The 22,605-nt window shown below is 38.5% G+C and overlaps 1 protein-coding gene across 1 annotated transcript; it reads right to left on the bottom strand.

Annotated features, from left to right (window-relative positions):
- Window positions 1-408: 408 nt before the first annotated feature.
- LOC128701563 (cytosolic phospholipase A2) lies at window positions 409-21,870 on the bottom strand. The gene is made up of 13 exons (XM_070081581.1): window positions 21,764-21,870; window positions 21,525-21,631; window positions 20,981-21,077; window positions 16,291-16,509; window positions 15,514-15,661; window positions 13,744-14,040; window positions 13,211-13,324; window positions 11,330-11,468; window positions 10,188-10,295; window positions 8,781-9,279; window positions 8,150-8,376; window positions 5,721-5,971; window positions 409-552 (listed from the first exon to the last, which is right to left on the bottom strand). The coding sequence occupies exons 1-13, from the start codon at window positions 21,868-21,870 to the stop codon at window positions 409-411; spliced, it is 2,457 nt and encodes an 818-aa protein (XP_069937682.1).
- Between the last annotated feature and the right edge of the window lie 735 nt (window positions 21,871-22,605).

The following is a 22,605-nucleotide window of genomic DNA, read 5'->3' as shown; positions in this document are numbered from 1 at the left end:
ACTTCATAGCAGGAATGTATACCTCAGAACTTCATAGCAGGAATGTATACCTCAGAACTTCCTAGTGTGAATGTATACCTCTGAACTTCATAGCAGGAATGTATACCTCAGAACTTCATAGCAGGAATGTATACCTCAGAACTTCCTAGTGGGAATGTATACCTCAGAACTTCCTAGTGTGAATGTATACCTCAGAACTTCCTAGTGTGAATGTATACCTCAGAACTTCCTAGTGGGAATGTATACCTCAGAACTTCCTAGTGTGAATGTATACCTCAGCCTTCGTCAATCTAACTTTGTGTTAAGTTAGGTGAGGGATCTACACTGGTATATTCAGAACTTTTGGAAAACCTTCAGAAGAGGTACAGTATATAAAGCCCACAAAAATCTCAATAAATTACATAAAGTTCACTTCCTTAACATACCTGGTGCTTTAAAATTCTTAAACTTGTTGTTGACTAGAGGGAAATGCAATATGACCGGACAAAACTGGTCGGTTGGATGCCTGAAAACGTAACACTCGCGTACTTCTTCATTTTCATACTGAGCAACCTGTAAAATAAATATATCTCTCAGTATCTGCACTGTATATTTAAACTTCAGTGCTAAAATGATGTTTTATACAATATTCCTTAGTTTTAATAACCCCTTTGAGAGGGTGCTTTAAGGCCGATGCAAGGTTCTTGAGCCAAGGAAATGGAGCAATCCTTTCCTGGGTAAATGAAGGCAAAGGACAGCAAGCTCCAAGGACTCTTGTATTGTAGATGAATGGTTCAAAGAACCGACATGTTGTTAAATTAGACACATGTGCAACTCTTGGATATCTTTATCGAGGAAACGTTTCGCCACACAGTGGCTTCATCAGTCCATACAAAAGATAAACTTGAAGAACAGGAGGAGAATGAGGTAATCAGTCCCTCAGCCTTGAGTCAATGTGGTCAGTCCATCAATCTTGAATAGAGATGGACTGACCACATCGACTCAAGGTTGAGGGACTGATTACCTCATTCTCCTCCTGTTCTTCAAGTTTATCCTTTGTATGGACTGATGAAGCCACTGTGTGGCGAAACGTTTCCTCAATAAAGATACCCAAGAGTTGCACATGTGTCTAATTTAACGACTCTTGTATTACTGCTATAATGTTTTGGCCATGACTGGACTTCGTCAATTATAGAAAATAGCACACTGTACAGTAATGGCCCCCTTCAAGGCTGGCGACATTGCAGACCTGGAGAGTGTACAAAGAACTTTCATGGCACACATAAGTGCGATAAGGCACCTAAACTACTGGGAACTGTTGAAGGTACTTGATCTGTATTCCCTCGAACGCAGGTGACAGAGATACATGATAATACACACTTGGAAGGTCCTGGAGGGATTGGTACCAAACCTGCACACGAAAATCACTCCATATGAAGGCAAAAGACTTGGCAGGAGATGCAACATTCTCCCAATGAAAAGCAGGGGAGCCACAAGTACACTGAGAGACAACACAATAAGTGTCTGGGGCCCAAGACTGTTCAGTTGTCTCCCAGTATACATAAGGGGGATTACCAATAGACCTCTGGCTGTTTTCAAGAAGGCACTAGACAGGCACCTAAAGTCAGTACCTGACCAACCGGGCTGTGGTTCGTACGTCAGCTTGCGTGCGGCCAGCAGTAACAGCCTGGTTGATCAGACCCTGATCCACCATTAGGTGTGGTCTTAAATTGGGTCGTGGGGGCATTGACCCCTGAAACCCTCTCCAGGTAAACTCCAGGTCACTGCAAGTATAAGTACAATAAAGCACCTCAATTACTGGGAACGGCTGAAGTCCCTTTTGACCTGTACTCCTTGGAATGCAGGCGAGAAAGATGTATCTATGAAAGCAAAAGACTCGGTAGACAGTGCAATGTCCCCCCAATGAAAAGCAGGGGTGCCACGAGTATGTTAAGAGACAACACAATAAGTGTCAGGGGACCAATTGCCTCCCAGCATACATATGGGGGATTACCAATAGACCCCTGGCTGTCTTCAAGAGGAAGCTGGACAGGTTCAGCTGTGGTTCGTATGTCAGTTTGCGTGTGGCCAGTAGTGACAGCCTAGCTGATCAGGCCCTGATCCACCCTAAGAATTGGTCATGGACCGGGCCACGAGAGCGTTGACCCCCGAACACCCTCCGGGTATATACATGTAGATACTTTTTTTTTGACAAACTGGCCATACCCCACAGAGTCAAGGTGACTTAAAAAGAAAAACAAAGTTTCTCATTTTAAATTTGGTAATGTATACAGAAGGGGTTACTAGCCCTTTGCTCCCGGCATTTTAGTTGCCTCTTATGACATGCATGGGTTACAGAGGAAGAATTCTGTTCCACTTTCCCATGGAGGTGTACAGATATACCACTTCATAAAACAAATAGGCATCCTGAGGTCAAGTTCGAGAAAAGTCACAGAAGAGGTCAATGTGGGGTAGAGGAAATGATTCAGGGATGAAGTAAGAGATAAAGTGAGGGAGGTGCAGTCACAGGGTCACCTGACCTTCCTGATCTCACTTCTGTGATCTCACCTCTTCATCACCTCCTGGACCTTTTTCTTTATCAAACCTCTGACCTCTCCTATGACTGCCTTATAAGGCAGTAGTATATATGTATTTTTGCACACATTTGATAAAGTCCAGTCATGGATGAAATGTTATAACAGTAATACAGGTATCTTCACAACCATTTCTTCTCAAACCTGTCCTCCTGAGATCAGACTTCATAACCTCCCATTCCCTAGAATGGGAGGTCATGAAGTATAGTTTTAACCCCTTGACTGTCGCAACCCCCAATCCTGAGGTGTCTCCTGGTGTCGCAAAATTTAAAAAAAAAAAATTATTTTTTCTTATGAAATGATAGAGAATCTTTTTCCGATTGTAATGACACCAAAAAAACGAAATTTGATGGAAAACTGACGGAATTACGCTCTCGCGAAGTTAGTGACCTCGGCGATATTTACAAATCGGTGATTTCGCCAACTTTGAGCCCTATTTTCGGCTAATTCCATTGTTCCAGGCGACCAAACTCATAGCTATTTCTTTAGAACTCCATTTTTCTACCGATTGAGTACAAGAAACTGCCTATTTACAGATTTCAACTACCCAATAATGTGGTCAGAAATTTGCAATTTGGCCAATTTCACGAAAATTAAAAAATATGACAATTTCAAAATAAGGTCCAGAATGAACAATGCAGACATTCCTGGCTCTAAAATAACATTTTCTTTGTTCATCAGTCATGTCTCCAGGCCCCTCTGATATTACTCTTGCTTTCTATTTTGAATTTTTATTCAAACAAAAAATAGAAGACTTACTATTATGCAGACTACTGCAATACTGTAATAATTGTATAAATAACATCAACCCATTCATGACTGCATATTACAATGGCTAGTTGGACATTTATTGGACAATGACATCATTTGTTTACTTTTGAACATTGGCAAAAATCAAACATTTCCCCTAATTTGAGTTCCATTTCCAGGTTCTTTTTATAGTAAAATCAATCAAAATCACCTCTATTTCTATAATATGTTTTCCATTCTATCAAATGAGACCAAGAAAACGAGAATACAACCATGAATACTATACAAAAATAGACCACAAAGTCGGCATTTTAATTAAAAAAAATGGTCGGAGTTTTATTTTTCTCATTGTGCACTGCGTGCTCCAGGATTTTTTTTATATGGTGCACACTGACCACACAGACCCATTCTCTCACATGTGGGCCTACCAGCTTTCTCCTGCTTGATTTGAAGCCGCTAGAATTTATGAGTATATATACGTCAAACACGGTACCTCGTAAGACGTATATATACGGCCGCAACAGTCAAAGGGTTAACACTTCCAATTAAATGTAGAGTAATAACAAAGGTCGCAAGACTGAAACCTTTATAATAAATATGCAGCACTATATGACCCTTACGGGTTTAGCGCTTGGTTTTCATTACATTTTTATTATAATCATGGGGGAGCGCTAAACCCGTAGGATTATACAGCGGATGTGGAGGGAAGGATGGAAGGTACTCAGACTTAATTCAAGGAACTGGAAAAGCCTGGAAAGCCTGGAGAGAGTTCCGGGGGTCAACGCCCCCGCGGCCCGGTCTGAGACCAGGCCTCCTGGTGGATCAGAGCCTGATCAACCAGGCTGTTGCTGCTGGCTGCACGCAAACCAACATACGAGCTACAGCCCGGCTGATCCGGAACTGACTTTAGGTGCTTGTCCAGTGCCAGCTTGAAGACTGCCAGGGGTCTGTTGGTAATCCCCCTTATGTGTGCTGGGAGGCAGTTGAACAGTCTCGGGCCCCTGACACTTATTGTATGGTCTCTTAACGTGCTAGTGACACCCCTGCTTTTCATTGGGGGGATGGTGCATCGTCTGCCAAGTCTTTTGCTTTCGTAATGAGTGATTTTCGTGTGCAAGTTCGGTACTAGTCCCTCTAGGATTTTCCAGGTGTATATAATCATGTATCTCTCCCTCCTGCGTTCCAGGGAATACAGGTTTAGGAACCTCAAGCGCTCCCAATAATTGAGGTGTTTTATCTCCGTTATGCGCGCCGTGAAAGTGGCTGTGGCTGACATCCTTGTCTATGTCGGATATAAGGATGAGGAACAAGATGGGAGCGAGTACTGTGCCTTGTGGAACAGAGCTTTTCACCGTAGCTGCCTCGGACTTTACTCTGTTGACGACTACTCTCTGTGTTCTGTTAGTGAGGAAATTATAGATCCATCGACCGACTTTTCCTGTTATTCCTTTAGCACGCATTTTGTGCGCTATTACGCCATGGTCACACTTGTCGAAGGCTTTTGCAAAGTCTGTATATATTACATCTGCATTCTTTTTGTCTTCTAGTGCATTTAGGACCTTGTCGTAGTGGTCCAATAGTTGAGACAGACAGGAGCGACCTGTTCTAAACCCATGTTGCCCTGGGTTGTGTAACTGATGGGTTTCTAGATGCGTGGTGATCTTGCTTCTTAGGACCCTTTCAAAGATTTTTATGATATGGGATGTTAGTGCTATTGGTCTGTAGTTCTTTGCTGTTGCTTTACTGCCCCCTTTGTGGAGTGGGGCTATGTCTGTTGTTTTTAGTAACTGTGGTTCCACTCCAGGAATGACTGGATTTGGTGTACGATTTCTGCCATTTCCTGCCAGTTTTTTTTCCTTCCTGGCACTAAAAAACCTCTCCCTCTTGAGTGGCTGTGGAGCACAGATCCAATTCCCAAGATCAAGAGCCCTTCACCAGCATCAAGGAACTTCCTTCGAGGAGGGTCACCATTACAATAAATTACAATAAATATGTCCTTAGTTACTGCATTTTGTGTCTTTTCACATTATTAATTATTATTATTGCTGTACATTTAAGGGGAAGTGTTAAAACTATACAGTCCATGATTTTGTGATTAGTCTGCGTGAAATGCACTGCATGTTACTGGATTTCTTTTGTGCTTAATATTTTATTACATGTAAATTATATATTGTATACTGCAGAAAAGAAATAAGAGTTATATTGCATTGCACTGAATTTCCAATACTTGTTGGTATCATATAACTTTGTAATGATAATTAAACATAAAAAAATTAAAACTTATTCAAAACAGATATTGTACAGGTCAGCCATCACTAATCCGGCACACTACAGGTCCCAATGATGCTGGATTAGTGATGGCCGACCTGTATTATGGTAATATGTTTCAAGGTTTACCTGGTTTTCTATTGGAGGGAATGGAACTTTGTTTTGAATTGCCCACTTTTCAGCAAAAAGAAGCTCTTTGAAAGGCTGTGTTTTGTCTGAAGTTCTCTGAGAGAAGTCAAATGAAAGGTAGATATCCACAGCTCGTTGTGGCCGCAGGAGGAGAGGGTACGGAGAGTTGAAAGCCAAGCCGGAGTCGACTATAAACAACTTCTTTGCTGTGTTGTCTAAAGGTCTGTATCTGCTGCTGATTCCGATATCCACTGTAAAAAAAGAAAATAATGTTTAGACACTCAGTCAATGCAAGAATTGGTAATAAATTATGAGACTAAACAAGTGCTTATCCTAAAAAAATTCTTCCCTTCAAAATTAAAATATCTCTTTATTTGGTTAACATATTATTTAATTGTACAGTAAAGTATATAGCTCTAACTCTGAACTTTTGCCATTTATTTCTCAAAGAATTTAAACCTTGTGAAATAGACACCAGAATTTTGAAACTTACAAGACATGAGCATTTGCCACTTGAAAATCTTTCCCTCAAATACATAAAATTTGATCTGCAGTAGCCTCTGCCAACCTGTTGCAGGTACAGTATATGCCACTGCTACAATGAGACTATTATTTTAAATTACATTAATCCACTTTTTCCCAAATCAATGTCAATATAATCTAGTTTAATTTCAAAACTTTTAGATTCATCTCCAAATGTCATCCATTTTTATCTCCAAAAGGTGTCTATTTTCAACTCCAAAAGGTGTCTGATTTCATCTCCAAAAGGTGTCTATTTTCAACTCCAAAAGGTGTCTATTTTCAACTCCAAAAGGTGTCTGATTTCATCTCCAAAAGGTGTCTATTTTCAACTCCAAAAGGTGTCTAGTCTCATCTCCAACCATTATCAAATTTCATCTTTTAGCATCATCTAAATACATTTGCAAGTATTCAACTCTAAATACTAATACTTATTTCATCTAAATAAACTGTTAATTTTCATCTCCAAACATCTAATTTTATACTTAAACATTATCTCATTCCATCTCCAAACAATATCTAGTTTCACCTCTAAACTCCTTGTTTCATCTATAGAAATCATCTAATTTCACTACCAAATGTCATCTAGTTTTATTTCTAGACATCCTCTAGTATTTTCAAAAGTTGTCTAGTTATATTTCCATACTGTGAGTTAGTTGTAAATTCAGTGATATACAAATATGAGAAACCAGATGCAGTGAATCAATCCCATTCAAAAAGAAACCATGAACACTAATGAAGAAAAGATAATCAGAGCTTGCTTACTAATTTATATCCATCATAAACAATGGACATTTGATACAGAAATAATGAAGAGATGTTGCAGTTTATTATTATTATTATTATTATAATCAAGGGGGAAGCGCTAAACCCGGAGGATTATACAGCGCCTGGGGGGGATGTGGAAAGCATTCAGGCTTAATTCGGGGAACTGGAACACAGATCCAATTTCCTAAATCAAGAGCCCCTCACCAACATCAAGGAACCTTCCTTGAGGGGCAGATGTTGCAGAACAAGCATTTATCAAGACAATGTTTCACTCGGTGTAGAGCAAAACTAATGTCAGCAGCCATTTGGATATGATATAAAAATAGTGCACTCATAAACAAACCATGGTACGGGTGGGGATTGAACTCACAGCGAGTCGTGGTTTGTTTGCAATCGTTTCATTATGAGTTTGTGAATCATGGTGCAGTCATGTGTGATGGTGCTTCCCTGATCTCTGCCCTTTATTGTGGCAGAGATGCAGGGGCATGAGCCTCCTGGCCTGCATGCTCCATGCTGTTGTATGAAGGGCAGTGGCTGCACCTAATGCAGCAGCAGGTGCTACATTAGGTTCAGCCACCTATATATCAGGTGTGACTAGAAATGAAAATGCTCTCTAATTATCAATGGAGGGAAAGATTCAGGACAACTTTACTGAACAAATTCATATCACTAATAAGCTTGTGAACATCATTTGTTCATATAATCGTGAAGAAATGCTAAACCCATAGTTTATAGACCTTTAGCGAATGGGAGGTACATACAGCACAAAGTCTAAATGAAGTAGGGCTAAAAGAAGAGCTTTAAAGGATAAAAAATAAAATGACACCACTGTAAGTATCTCTGTCAATATTTACAGGAACATTTTAAAATTCATTATTCAAATATTATGTATCCAGGCAACCTCTTATTCATTAGAAATGTTTCTTTAATTCATAACCTCCTTTAAAAAACTAATAGTCATGAATCTTGTAAATGAATACCCAGTAACCAAAATAATAATAATAATATAAATCCCATCACTCTCAGGACTAATGCAGTACATGCACAATTTTTTTTTAGCACACTGGCCGACTCCCACTGAGGCAGGCACAAATTATTACAAATTCTTTACTGACAGGACATAATATAGTGTAGAAGCTTACTCTCAGAATCCACTTTGTCCTCTTGATCCTCATCTTCACCCATAACATCAACAGCAAAAGGTGATATAGGAAATGAATGCCTCAAGGAAAGTCCACGGAAGGGATTCAGCACTTCGCCAGCTCTCCCTGCTCGGGAGTTGAGTATATTGGTCCCCGTCATGATGTTCTGTTTCAGTGCATCCCATAAACCTGCTTTCTTTTCTATTCTTGACCTTCGAAGTGTTTTTCTGTAAAATAAAAACTGAATCATGATTTTGAGTCTTAATGAAAAAAAGAACAACAGCAATTTTTCTCTGAGTGAATGAAAATAATGTATAATGACATGCAGTAGTGCATGTTATAATGTATTTTAACTTGATTAATGTTGTGGTTGCAGTATATGGACAAGAGGGATTACATGTATTTATAATAGGCTGGATAATCAAAAGTTTGTAATGATTTATTATTTTATGAGAGTTCATTATTTTTTATTTTCTTTTATTAACTATGATAAAGTTATATTTCTTATAAAAGTAAAATGACTCATTGATACTGAAAGTAGATACTGCAAGTTACGATGGTGCACATTAAGACTAGAACAACAGCTTGTATTCCAAATATGGGATAATTCAATTGACAATGAAGTATTTACCTTCTTTCAGACCAGACGTTTTGTTCGACTGCGTCGTCTTTCTTTATGCGTGATCCTTTAATGGCCCCTTTGCGAGTTAATCTCGAGGCCCGAGCTGTCTGGAGTTCTGTATTACCCCCCGGGTCACTCGCACTGCTGGTCTTTCTTTCCTCTTTAGAAATTTTTCTCCTGGTCACATCAAAACTAAATTTTCTGTTTTTTTGCTTTAAATCTTCTTCAGTCTTTCCAGAAAGTTTTCTTCTCTCTTCAGAGTCATTTAGAGATAGAGAATCAAATGATTTGGATGTCTGCATTATTTTGTTTTGGTTGGTTTTCTGGTCCACAGACTTTGAAAATTCTGATAAGCCATTTTCCAAAGGCTGTAACTTAAATTGTTGCTTCAGTGTACTTCTATGTTCATCAGATTCCTCTTCAGATTCCTTATCATCCTTACCTTGAATATCTTCTTCATCTTCAGAGTCTGAACTCTCCCCTGAACTGTGTGTATCATTTCTTTGATCTGAAAAGGAAAAAAGTATTTGTAGTAATGACAAATACTATAAAGTACTGTACATATTATATATTATAATATAAACACATGAGTTACTATTGAATTAGATTGCTAGCCTAATTTTTTTGCTAGTCTAAATATGAATTTATTTACCACACTGTATATTTCCCACCAAGTTAGGGTGACTCAAACAAGGAAGCACATTCACCATAACTCAATTTATAGCTGTGTTGTAGCTCAGAAAAACTCTACAGATAGGAAGTGTATCTGTCTCGCACTAAGCAGACGGAGGATTGAGCCTTCACCACATCTTGAGCTGGATGACTCACATGGGTTTAGCTGAGTCTGTGAACTTACATTAACTTAAGATGTAAGACTTTGCTCAGGGCCTGTAATTAGAGATGCTGTGCATTTGCATCCTTACATCCAACAATCTGAATTTTAAATTGCCCAGTAAACAGGTTATGAGATTTCTGTCTCACTACTATCTCACAGAAAGCAGTTTTTCATACTTCAAAACATTATAAAGAACTTAAAGAATTTTTCTAATCCTTCAGTAATTTTTTTTCTCTATATCAAGTGAAGATGTTTTATACATCCTCTCTAGGTATACTTTTTTATCTTTAGTTCAGCTTACATAACATTATCTGAGGCATGAGTAAATTTTTAGAAATTAAACATATACTGTACATATTCAAGGAACTTTTACTGATGCATTATCCTAGTGGAAAAGCAGTTAGTGGAAAAAATCTAGGCATCAACAGTTAGTAAGAGACATACTCAGCAGATTAAACATTTTTTGCAGCAATAATAATTAAATATTAATACCTATTTTCCAGTTCATCCTTTTGAGCATCTCATGATCTGTACAATGCTTTTATTGTGGCAATAATATTTAGATATCAATATGTACTTACTTTCCAGTTCATCTTTTTGAGCATCTCTCATGATCTGTACAATGTCCTTCTTCCCTCCCTCCATTACTAGTGTCTTGATTAGTACTGTGAAGGCACTGCCCCATACACCTAAAATAAAGAAAAACTTTCACCATCATTCACTCCATCACTGTCTTGCCAGAAGGGTGCTTTACACTACAGTTTTTAAACTGCAACATTAACACCCCTCCTTCAGAGTGCAGGCACTGTACTTCCCATCTCCAGGACTCAAGTCCGGCCTGCCGGTTTCCCTGAATAATACAATTATCTACCTATTTTTTGCTTGGGCTGTACATTTGATTACCACATCAACATTTGCAAAAGGTTGAATTTCATTTGGAATTTGATTATGTTCCTATACGAGCCCACCAAATTCAAACCCCATTTTTCTCGATCTGTTCTGCACAAAATGACCTGAATGTATTTTGTTTAAGCAGTTAAAACACTATTAGCTCCCAATTTAGAGGACTTTGAAAAAAAAAAGAACAAAATCCAGTGTCAACTGACATGGAACCAACAAAGTCTGTTGATTACAAAATATCTTGTTATTGTTATGATCACAGTCCAACACTGTATGACCCTTGTGGGTTTAGTACTTGGCTCTGATTATAATAATAATATGATCACAGCCAAGCAATTATCTCTACTCACCACAATATCAACTGAAAAATGGTATGGTGATACCAACAAGATGTAAAGAAGGACACTAACGTACAGTTCAGGACATTTATTAGAGGAAACATTTCGTCACGAGTGGCTTCTTCAGTCCTCTAATAAATGTCCTGAACCATACATAAAAGCCTTTTTCCATAACCATTTTTCAACCACCAGCTCCAGCCCCTCATTAGTCTGCTAAATCAATGGATCACTAAATAACTGAAAATTTATCCTACAAATAAAATTTATGTTTTTAATCTGATTCATAAATGCACTTGTTGAATATTTAAGCAAATACTCTAGGCATACTACTGAAGATCTTCATCACTTAAATTTAAGATACAGTGCCCAAAAATAAGGAACTATTCTTATAAATACTACATATCTTTGGAAAGCGACAGTAAGTAAGTAAGTTTATTACGGTTCAAGTGTTAAAAAAACAGTAGGAATCTGAAGACAGAACTCACCTTGCAGGAAATGGAGAGGAAATTCATCAAAATGTTTTATTTTTTTCCCAACAATGAATTTGCATCCAAAATCCTGTGTCTTCATAAATGTACCATACTTTGCAATGCCTATCTCAAATGGAGAGAATTCAACCCACTCCTGAAAAATAGTAATATGTACAGTATAATTTTTATTATTATTATTATTATTATTATTATATTATCTTTCTTTAACATTGGCTGTCTGCCACCAAGGTACGGTGACCCAAAAAAGGAAGGAACATATTAGTATTATGATTATTATTATTAGGAAGAGCTAAATATATTGGGGGTCATATAGTGCCTGGGAAATGGGAGGTCATCAGGTTTGATCCAGGTAAAAAACTTTCACTACAGGTCACTAAAATAATCTTCTGGAAAATCATCAATTCTTCAATAAGCAAAGTTTTGGAACCTGTATGAGATTTCCACGATGAATTTCACCTTATAATGATGATATAAAAAAGTTGAAAATTCAAGCAAAGAATATCTTCATTTACTACAAGTACATGTACATGGTATACAGACCATAGCTGACATCAATGACATACTGCACTACCATATAGAAAGCCCTTTGTTATGCTGAACATTTCGGGCAAATTAGGTCAGTGTTCCAGGATGCGACCCACACCAGTCGACTAACACCCAGGTACCCATTTTACTGATAGGGAACATAGACAACAGGTGGAAAGAAACACGCCCAATGTTTCTACTCTGGCTGGGAATCGAACCCAGGCTCTCGCCGTGTGAAGTGAGAGTGGTAGCCACCAGGCCACCAGAGCTACAATAATGATCTACATCATTTAAATAAAAAGCTGATACAACATTGGACCCCAATGGAAATAAGTCACTCTGTCTGACTTTTTTGGGTTATCCTAGGTTCTCTACACATATGCTACTATGTATGATAATTCTATGTAACTGTATTTGTGTATACCTGAATAAACTTACTCTATAAAAGTAAAGTGAAAAGAATTTTTATAGACTTTCAGAGTCTTGTTAACTGCAAACTGTACATTACATAGCATCTGGAGGAATGAGATATAATGAAGTTGCTAGGGAAGAAAAGTGTGACTTTAATTCACTAGATTAAAAAACCCTTCACCAGGATTAAGGCACAGCTCCCATACTGAATGATTCATCATCTTATAAAGTAAAAATTACATGGAAACATTGCATCTCTTCAAAAAGCACATAATAATCAACAGGAAACAGTAAACAGATCTTGATTTAATGGATTAGAGAAATATGGAACAATCTACTGGGTCAGTTGAATCAGAAGCAACAGACAAATTCCATTGTTTACAGAGCAGTTTGTAATTGATACTATCATGGCAAATCTTACCACTATCTACTACAATCACCATTGTTAGCCATCCATTCCTCACTATTATCCCATTAAATCAAGAATTTAACCCTTAAACGATCCAAGCGTATACATGTATATACGTTCTCTCGCGTAGTGCCCCGAACGTATATATACGTTTCATTTGCCATTCATTCAACACTGGCATGATAGGCCTGAGTCGCCTAGACATGAAAGAATGGGTGTGCGCACTCAGTGTGTGCCATACGAAAAAAATTGGGGATGCCTGGGTACCACTTGCTCTTTTTTCCTACACAAAAAAACAATTTTTTTTTCACAAAATATTAGGGGCGCTGTGCAAGAGAACGTATTTATACGTTTGGACCGTTTAAGGGTTAAGTGAGTTTATTTAGAACAGGTACACATAAATACAATTATCACACATGGTATAATTTACCAGGATAACCCTCAGACTTATTTCCATTGGATTTCTTTAATATATAATGCAAGGCAAAACTGAACATGGTCTCTATGAAAATTCCTGCTAGTGTACTTACTGAGAAAGAGCGACATGATACTTTCTTCTTGGCATGAAGACATGTGTAAAGAGGCATGGGTACGACTCCTTGGACAAGTATCCGCTGTGATTCGGTCAGTTTTTTGTGTTTTTGCTGAAATAAATTTTTATTTTAATGATTCAAATTTTACAGTAAGATTTCAGGAATATTAGTACAGTGGACCCCCAGTTAACGATATTTTTTCATTCCAGAAGTATGTTCAGGTGCCAGTACTGACCGAATTTGTTCCGATAAGGAATATTGTGAAGTAGATTAGTCCATTTCAGACCCCCAAACATACACGTACAAACGCACTTACATAAATACACTTACATAATTGGTCGCATTGGGAGGTGATCGTTAAGCGGGGGTCCACTGTATACTGTATAACAAAGATAGCCATCTTCCTGTTTATTCATTGACAGTCGTTTATTATGACTTAATCTGAGATCAAAGACAACTTTTGTTTAAAATTCTAAAATTTTTACATAATTATAGGTCAAAAAATAAAAAGTAATAAAATTTCTTATTACCCCTTTGAGAAGAACATCTCCAAGAAGATGACCAAAGAAATCGGTGAATGACACCGGCTGTCCTTGTTTGTATTTGGCAACCATACTGGCCACGTACTTTGGTGCATTGAGGAGTTTCCACTTCCAGTCCATTGTGACAGAGTCTCGAAGTTCCTTTTGTATTTGAGCATGTGTTACATTGGGGAATAAATCATGCGAATACAGTGTCGAAATGTACCTGGGAAAATGAAAAAAATGTGATGTAGTAAATTGAAGTTTATTTGGGAGTACATTATAAGCAATATGAAAAGCTTGAAACTACTGTATACATGTACATGTAGCAATAAAGATTACACAAATAACTCGCACATAAAAGAGAGAAGGTTACGACGACGTTTCGGTCCGACTTGGACCATTTACAAAGTGTAAATGGTCCAAGTCGGACCAAAACGTCGTCGTAAGCTTCTCTCTTTTATGTGCGGGTTATTTGTGTATCGTTCCATTCACGGTATTGTGCCTTTTTTTGTTATTTAATAAAGATTATTATTATTATTATTATTATTATTATTATTATTATTATTATTACAGTATTATTATTATTATTATTACCAAGTGGACGGTAGCGCAAGAACATATGGATACACAAATGTCCTAGGAACTAGGCCCCAAAAGGGTTAACAGGAATACATCTGGATTTATATCTACAGTTCGCTTATATGTTACTAGCAAATTTAGGAAATTTGCTTAATATATCTGGTATCTTATTATCTTATTTTTATTAATAAGATATCTTGACATATCTCATAGGTTATTGTATTGTCTATCTCTGTGTTCCATAATAAGTGGACAATTAAGCACATAGTGTTCAAGATAGTGACCATAGGGCTGGCCACATACTTTGCATTTGGATCATCATCTGTGTGTCTCCCAAACTGCCAGAAGTACTTGTAACCAAGCCTAAGTCTGGCCACTACAACATCAGTCAGTCTGTTCACATTGCAAGTCGCTCCATAAACTTACTTATCTACGTTCGTGTTATCATAGTGGGTTATAGATCTACTCAGGCTTCTAACTGCATTCTGAAAACATTCAGATTCATTATTTACTTCTCTCCTAATATTATTCGTAATCTTAGATACAGATATACCAAAGTTATATTCTACATTATCCTTTAGGGTGCATTTCTTGGCTAACATATCAACTTTATCATGAAAGAGTAATCCAGTGTGTGATGGGATCCATAGCAATTGTACATTAGTTCCTTTTTCCGGGAGTTTTTTGAGTATCTATACTTGGCTTCTCCAATGAGCATGTGAGTCAAGAGCCTTCAGTGATGACGTAGAATCAGTAATGATGATAGAGGCAAGCTCAGTGTCATAAGTTAGCTTAGCACCATTAGGATGGCAAACAATTCGGTTTGTAATGTAGAAGCCCAGTTGCTAATTTTATGCCTAACTCAACAAATTTATTATCGTTCTTAACTAGGGAGGTGGCAACAAGAGCAGATGCAGCCCTGCCAGAAGACTCCTGTTTAGATCCATCAGTGTATATAACTTGTGATAACTTGTTACTACCAGCTAGAGAGAGTTTCTATTTTGACCTAATTCATGTCTGCATAAATAACACATTATGATTGTAACCAGATATAAACATTTAAATAGTTCATTACCATTGTAACTTGTTCAGCTATCAAAACTTAGGGGCCCAGTACCTGACTCCATTATGTGTCTCTGTAATCTTTTGATTACCACCCACAGGATGGGTATAGGGTGCATAATAAAGATATTAAACTGAAAACCACTTTACCTGTTGTTCAGTGTCTGGTGCTTTATCTCCCAGTAACTTCTTCATTGCAACTAGCACCTTCTGCCGACGGGTTTGGAGAAATTCTTTCTCTTCATTACACAATGCCAAAGAGAAACGTAGATCGGGTACTTTGCTGTAAAGATACATTCTCTTTATTACGTAATTTTTGAAATTATGCAAAAAATTTAATTAAAAAATATTTTAATGATAAAATCATTGTATTTTTAACACTGTCACATGCGCCACATAACTATTTTCCAGTAAGTGTTGTTTCTCCACGAAAGTGCTCCAATTAACTTCAAGATTAATTTTTTTATTAGGAAAAGGCCATAAGTTTTCCATGTCTTGCATTTATTTTCCTTACAAATGGAATATACAGATAGCTAAGTTTATATTTTTTTATTTTATTTTTTAATGATACCTTATAATAATTTAGGTAAACTATGCAAAATATACCTAAAAATAGTCCTGATCTGCATGGAGTGTTGACTCAGTTGTCTTAAATATGGACTATCAGAATTATTTGCGAATCTGTGCATTCGTAGAATAATTATGGAAGAGCGCCATACTGTATGATGATGTCTCCCAGGCCTTGCCCATCCAAAACAGAACTGAATAGACCTAGCAATTATGGCAAGATGTGCTACAATTGCACGTAATTGATGGTAAATGGAAAACAAATTAACAAGTCAAATGAAACATCAGCATTGTTGATCTAAAATGGACAAATAAATGTATTGTACTACAATACTGTGTACTTACTTTTTCTGTAGCGTAAGAACTGCATGAACCTTGGAGCCACCAGGGAAGATAAATGTGTAAGGCATAGGAATGTCATTAGGTAGTTCATTGACACAAAAGGTGTCCTCCCCTAGAGTTTCATCCATTGTGTAGTTGGCATCCATTAATATCGCTTCTGCAAAAGAATAGAGTAAAGGCTTTAAAAGGTTAGGTTTCAAACTGAGGGAATGCCTCTCCTCACTTAGCAACATACATGTTTATCAACGCCTTGTACTTACAATGGGCTCTGAAGAGTATTTATACCTAAATAATACTATATTAGAATTGATTTCCTCTATTCTGTTTATTTCAATATAGTACAGTACACTACTGTATAAACATTTAAAAATATACCAGAAATGTTATAAATGGTGAAAAGGTGACATTAAAGCAATATCAAAGATGGTTGACACAAACTCACTACCATTACAGTATGCTCCTCACTTAGTGACGAATTTGTTTAACGACGTGGTCTTAGGAACAGAACTCCTTTGTTAAGTGAGGAGAGATTGTATGTTCATTTATAGCATTTAATCCATAATTCAAAGTACTGAGAAATGTAAATGTACTTTTTATTTAGGTTTACAAACCACTAGAAATACCAATTTACACTAAGTACCTGGAGAGTAAAACTGTAGAGTATTATTATTATATTTATTAGGAAGTACAGAACCCATAAGGCTCATACAGCACCTGGGGAATGGGAGGTAATCAGGATTGATCCAAGGAAAGAAAGGTTGGCTCCAATTCCTTGGATCAAGAGTCCTTCACCAGCATAAAAAAGTGCAAAACTGTAGAGGGACTAACTCTTTCTCAGTAGCAGTTCTTGGAACCCATTCCAATGTAGCACAGGATCATCAAATGACTGCTTCTAAAGCACCCATGCAGGTAGATTCTGTGATTCATATGTCGGCATGCGTGCTGTCAGCAGTAACAGCCTGGTTGATCAAGCCCTGATCCACCGGGAGGTCTGGTCATGTACCGGGTCACAGGGGCATTGACCCCCCGAAACCCTCTCCAGATATACAGTACTGTACATTCATTGGTGTGCTAAACCCATAGGGTCCACACAGCGCCTGCCACAAAAGTCGAGTGTAGCATTTCAGAGATTATGTACACTTACTCTTAATCATTTTCAAATCAATGGCAGTGGGTTGCAGCATGTCACTAACCTAAACTGAACAACTACTGTAGCTGGTATGGAAACCACCAAATGGGTTTTCTCTTAAGTCAAAGCATTTTGAATAAACAATCCTGGCCTATGCAGCTTTCAAAATTTACAGCATGAATTTTGAGAATTCTTTTCTGTCACGTAATTTCACAAAATATACATGAAAACATTTAAAGAAAGAATCTTACTCTTTACATGACCACTGAATGAGGCAGCTCCTTGTTTAGCCTTCAAATTAAAATTATTCTCTTGTTCAAATGAGATAAGGTTATTTTAATGCTTGGGCTGGTAAATTTAATATGCAAAGTACAGTGTCTCGTGGCTTGGTTGCCAAGGTTCACACCTCACACTTTGAGTATCTGTGGTTCAGTCCTCAGCATGGATGGAAACGTTATAGTATATAGAATCTTATTTATTATCTGTGCTGTGGTTTATTATTTTTTTCTGTATACCTAGAGTATACCTGGAGAGGGTTCTGGGGGGATGTCAATGCACCTGCAGCTTGGTCTGTGACCAGGCATCATGGTGGATCAGGGCCTGATCAACCAGGTTGTTATTGTTGTATGCTTATTACCTGGAGTTTACCTGGAGAGAGTTTCGGGGGTCAACGCCCCCGCGGCCCGGTCTGTGACCAGGCCTCCTGGTGGATCAGCGCCTGATCAACCAGGCTGTTGCTGCTGGCTGCACGCAAACCAACGTACGAGCCACAGCCCGGCTGATCAGGAACTGACTTTAGGTGCTTGTCCAGTGCCAGCTTGAAGACTGCCAGGGGTCTGTTGGTAATCCCCCTTATGTGTGCTGGGAGGCAGTTGAACAGTCTCGGGCCCCTGACACTTATTGTATGGTCTCTTAACGTGCTAGTGACACCCCTGCTTTTCATTGGGGGGATGGTGCATCGTCTGCCAAGTCTTTTGCTTTCGTAGTGAGTGATTTTCGTGTGCAAGTTCGGTACTAGTCCCTCTAGGATTTTCCAGGTGTATATAATCATGTATCTCTCCCTCCTGCGTTCCAGGGAATACAGGTTTAGAAACCTCAAGCGCTCCCAGTAATTGAGGTGTTTTATCTCCGTTATGCGCGCCGTGAAAGTTCTCTGTACATTTTCTAGGTCGGCAATTTCACCTGCCTTGAAAGGTGCTGTTAGAGTGCAGCAATATTCCAGCCTAGATAGAACAAGTGACCTGAAGAGTGTCATCATGGGCTTGGCCTCCCTAGTTTTGAAGGTTCTCATTATCCATCCTGTCATTTTTCTAGCAGATGCGATTGATACAATGTTATGGTCCTTGAAGTTGAGATCCTCCGACATAATCACTCCCAGGTCTTTGACGTTGGTGTTTCGCTCTATTTTGTGGCCAGAATTTGTTTTGTACTCTGATGAAGATTTAATTTCCTCATGTTTACCATATCTGAGTAATTGAAATTTCTCATCGTTGAACTTCATATTGTTTTCTGCAGCCCACTGAAAGATTTGGTTGATGTCCGCCTGGAGCCTTGCAGTGTCTGCAATGGAAGACACTGTCATGCAGATTCGGGTGTCATCTGCAAAGGAAGACACGGTGCTGTGGCTGACATCCTTGTCTATGTCGGATATGAGGATGAGGAACAAGATGGGAGCTAGTACTGTGCCTTGTGGAACAGAGCTTTTCACCGTAGCTGCCTCGGACTTTACTCTGTTGACGACTACTCTCTGTGTTCTGTTAGTGAGGAAATTATAGATCCATCGACCGACTTTTCCTGTTATTCCTTTAGCGCGCATTTTGTGCGCTATTACGCCATGGTCACACTTGTCGAAGGCTTTTGCAAAGTCTGTATATATTACATCTGCATTCTTTTTGTCTTCTAGTGCATTTAGGACCTTGTCGTAGTGATCCAGTAGTTGAGACAGACAGGAGCGACCTGTTCTAAACCCATGTTGCCCTGGGTTGTGTAACTGATGGGTTTCTAGATGGGTGGTGATCTTGCTTCTTAGGACCCTTTCAAAGATTTTTATGATATGGGATGTTAGTGCTATTGGTCTGTAGTTCTTTGCTGTTGCTTTACTGCCCCCTTTGTGGAGTGGGGCTATGTCTGTTGTTTTTAGTAACTGAGGGACGACCCCCGTGTCCATGCTCCCTCTCCATAGGATGGAAAAGGCTCGTGATAGGGGCTTCTTGCAGTTCTTGATGAACACAGAGTTCCATGAGTCTGGCCCTGGGGCAGAGTGCATGGGCATGTCATTTATCGCCTGTTCGAAGTCATTTGGCGTCAGGATAACATCGGATAGGCTTGTGTTAATCAAATTTTGTGGCTCTCTCATAAAAAATTCATTTTGATCTTCGACTCTCAGTCTGGTTAGCGGCTTGCTAAAAACTGAGTCATATTGGGACTTGAGTAGCTCACTCATTTCCTTGCTGTCATCTGTGTAGGACCCATCTTGTTTAAGTAGGGGCCCAATACTGGACGTTGTTCTCGATTTTGATTTGGCATAGGAGAAGAAATACTTTGGGTTTCTTTCGATTTCATTTATGGCTTTTAGTTCTTCCCGCGATTCCTGACTCCTAAAGGATTCTTTTAGCTTAAGTTCGATGCTTGCTATTTCTCTGACCAGTGTCTCCCTGCGCATTTCAGATATATTGACCTCTTTTAGCCGCTCTGTTATTCTTTTCCGTCGCCTGTAAAGGGAGCGCCTGTCTCTTTCTATTTTACATCTACTCCTCCTTTTTCTTAGAGGAATAAGCCTTGTGCATACATCGAGTGCCACCGAGTTAATCTGTTCTAGGCATAAGTTTGGGTCTGTGTTGCTTAGTATATCTTCCCAGCTTATATCGGTTAGGACTTGGTTTACTTGGTCCCACTTTATGTTTTTGTTATTGAAGTTGAATTTGGTGAATGCTCCCTCGTGACTAGTCTCATTTTGTCGGTCTGGGGCTCCACGCATACATGTCTGAACCTCAATTATGTTGTGATCTGAGTATATTGTTTTTGATATGGTGACATTTCTTATCAGATCATCATTGTTAGTGAAGATGAGGTCTAGTGTATTCTCCAGTCTAGTAGGCTCTATTATTTGCTGGTTTAAATTGAATTTTGTGCAGAGATTTAAAAGCTCGTGTGAGTGTGAGTTTTCATCAGAGCTGCCTCCTGGTGTTATTACTGCAACAATATTATTTGCTATATTCCTCCATTTTAGGTGCCTTAAGTTGAAATCCCCCAGGAGCAAGATGTTGGGTGCAGGAGCTGGAAGATTTTCCAGACAGTGGTCAATTTTTAACAGCTGTTCCTGGAATTGCTGGGATGTTGCATCCGGAGGCTTGTAGACTACCACAATGACTAGGTTTTGGTTCTCGACCTTTACTGCTAAAACTTCCACTACGTCATTTGAGGCATTAAGCAGTTCTGTGCAAACAAGTGACTCTGCAATGTACAGGCCAACCCCCCCCTTTTGCCTGTTCACTCTGTCACATCTGTATAGGTTGTAACCTGGGATCCATATTTCGTTGTCCAAGTGATCCTTTATGTGGGTCTCAGAGAGGATTGGTACAGTTGTCCACATGGCTGGTTCTTTTGGAGGGGTTGGAACTACCAGGTATTCTTAGTATCACATATGGATCAGGAGTGTCCACTGAAAATGGAAAATATATTCAAATGCTATGGAGCTTTTAAATTTTAATATTTATATGAGTACCCCCATGTTTGAATAATGCATTAAGTAATCACACAATAGTGCTTTGATATTAATTAAAAGCCAGAACACTAAATAAAATTTCATAAATTGGCAGGTTATCCAAAGTGAAGGCTATTCCGCTTCGAGCAATTATGTGCTTTTCACTTATCTAACGATGCCATATTTTATATCCAATGACAGGACTTAATTCAAGCAAATAAAAATATTACGTTCTACATAAAAAATGGAATCAGACACCTTATGTATATTAACTCTTGATCATACAACAAACCACATCACAAACTGGGCTCGCATGCACTATGGCATATATATACTCACTGAATGAATGACTCGTGTAGATTTAGTGGCTGACTGTAGATAATACAACAATAACAATATACTCACTCAAGTCCTGTAGTGTGCTGCCCTTAGTGATGGACTCTCCTCGGTCAATCTTAATTTCTAAGTCCAAACACGCCTCGTGTTCAACCTGAATACAAATATGACCACATGAATGTTACATAAATAAATTGTATATACATACATAAACATATAGTGTGTGTGTTTGTGTGTGTGCCTGCTCACCTCTCTCTCTCTCTCTCATATGGTTTTTACTGATGGATGGAACAGGTTTGACAGGTCACCTGCTCTCATGACTTCCAGTCTCAACTTTCACCTCTGGGAATTCCTCTTCTCGAGTGGTATCCTCGACCACATGAGGATTATTATTAGAGGGTGTTATCACAATCATGGGGAACCCTTATTATAAAAACATAACAATAGAGAAGAACTACAGTAGGCCTACTGGCCTGACCCTCATCACTCCTATATCTATCAAATTCATTTTTAAAGCTAGTGCTGTACGACCCTAGTAGGTTTAAAGCTAGTGCTGTACGACCCTAGTAGGTTTAAAGCTAGTGCTGTACGACCCTAGTAGGTTTAAAGCTAGTGCTGTATGACCCTAGTAGGTTTAAAGCTAGTGCTGTATGACCCTAGTAGGTTTAAAGCTAGTGCTGTATGACCCTAGTAGGTTTAAAGCTAGTGCTGTATGACCCTAGTAGGTTTAAAGCTAGTGCTGTATGACCCTAGTAGGTTTAAAGCTAGTACTCTATGACTCTAGTAAGTTTAGCTTGCTCAAGACTGTTCTACTCATCAACAACTCTATTGCTAAATGAGTGAATTTTCCCAAATGGAATCCACCGTTTTGAGTTATTTCTTGGTTAATAGTAGTTTCGATAATGGACTAACATGGGGTAGCAGGTGGCCAGCAATGGTGTGTGGGTGGACAGAAAAGAGATTATTTTGCCGTTATAATAACAATAGAAAATAGTGTAATCAGTGGACTTTGTCCATTGTTTATGAATAGGCTGACCCAGCTGGTTTTGCTCCATTTGTCTGAAGTCTGTTATATAGAGGTGTATTATACTGATGGTTTATTCTGAACATGTTATTTATGTGTCCTTTATTCATAGCTGTCTTAAACTTG

The sequence above is a fragment of the Cherax quadricarinatus genome, unplaced genomic scaffold (assembly GCF_038502225.1).
Source record: "Cherax quadricarinatus isolate ZL_2023a unplaced genomic scaffold, ASM3850222v1 Contig3224, whole genome shotgun sequence".
Classification (NCBI taxonomy): domain Eukaryota; kingdom Metazoa; phylum Arthropoda; class Malacostraca; order Decapoda; family Parastacidae; genus Cherax; species Cherax quadricarinatus.
Note: the sequence above shows the minus strand (reverse complement) of the source record. Positions and strands in the feature narration are given on the sequence as shown.

Excerpts from the sequence above, each read along its gene's own strand:
- LOC128701563 (XM_070081581.1), bottom strand. The coding sequence starts at position 21,870 with ATGATTGTGATAACACCCTCTAATAATAATCCTCATGTGGTCGAGGAT. Across the intron at positions 21,632-21,763 it reads ACTGGAAGTCATGAGAGCAG|ATGTGGTCATATTTGTATTC; the intron begins GTGACCTGTCAA and ends TATGTAACATTC. Across the intron at positions 16,510-20,980 it reads AACTGTACCAATCCTCTCTG|TGAGGAGAGGCATTCCCTCA; the intron begins AGACCCACATAA and ends TATGTTGCTAAG.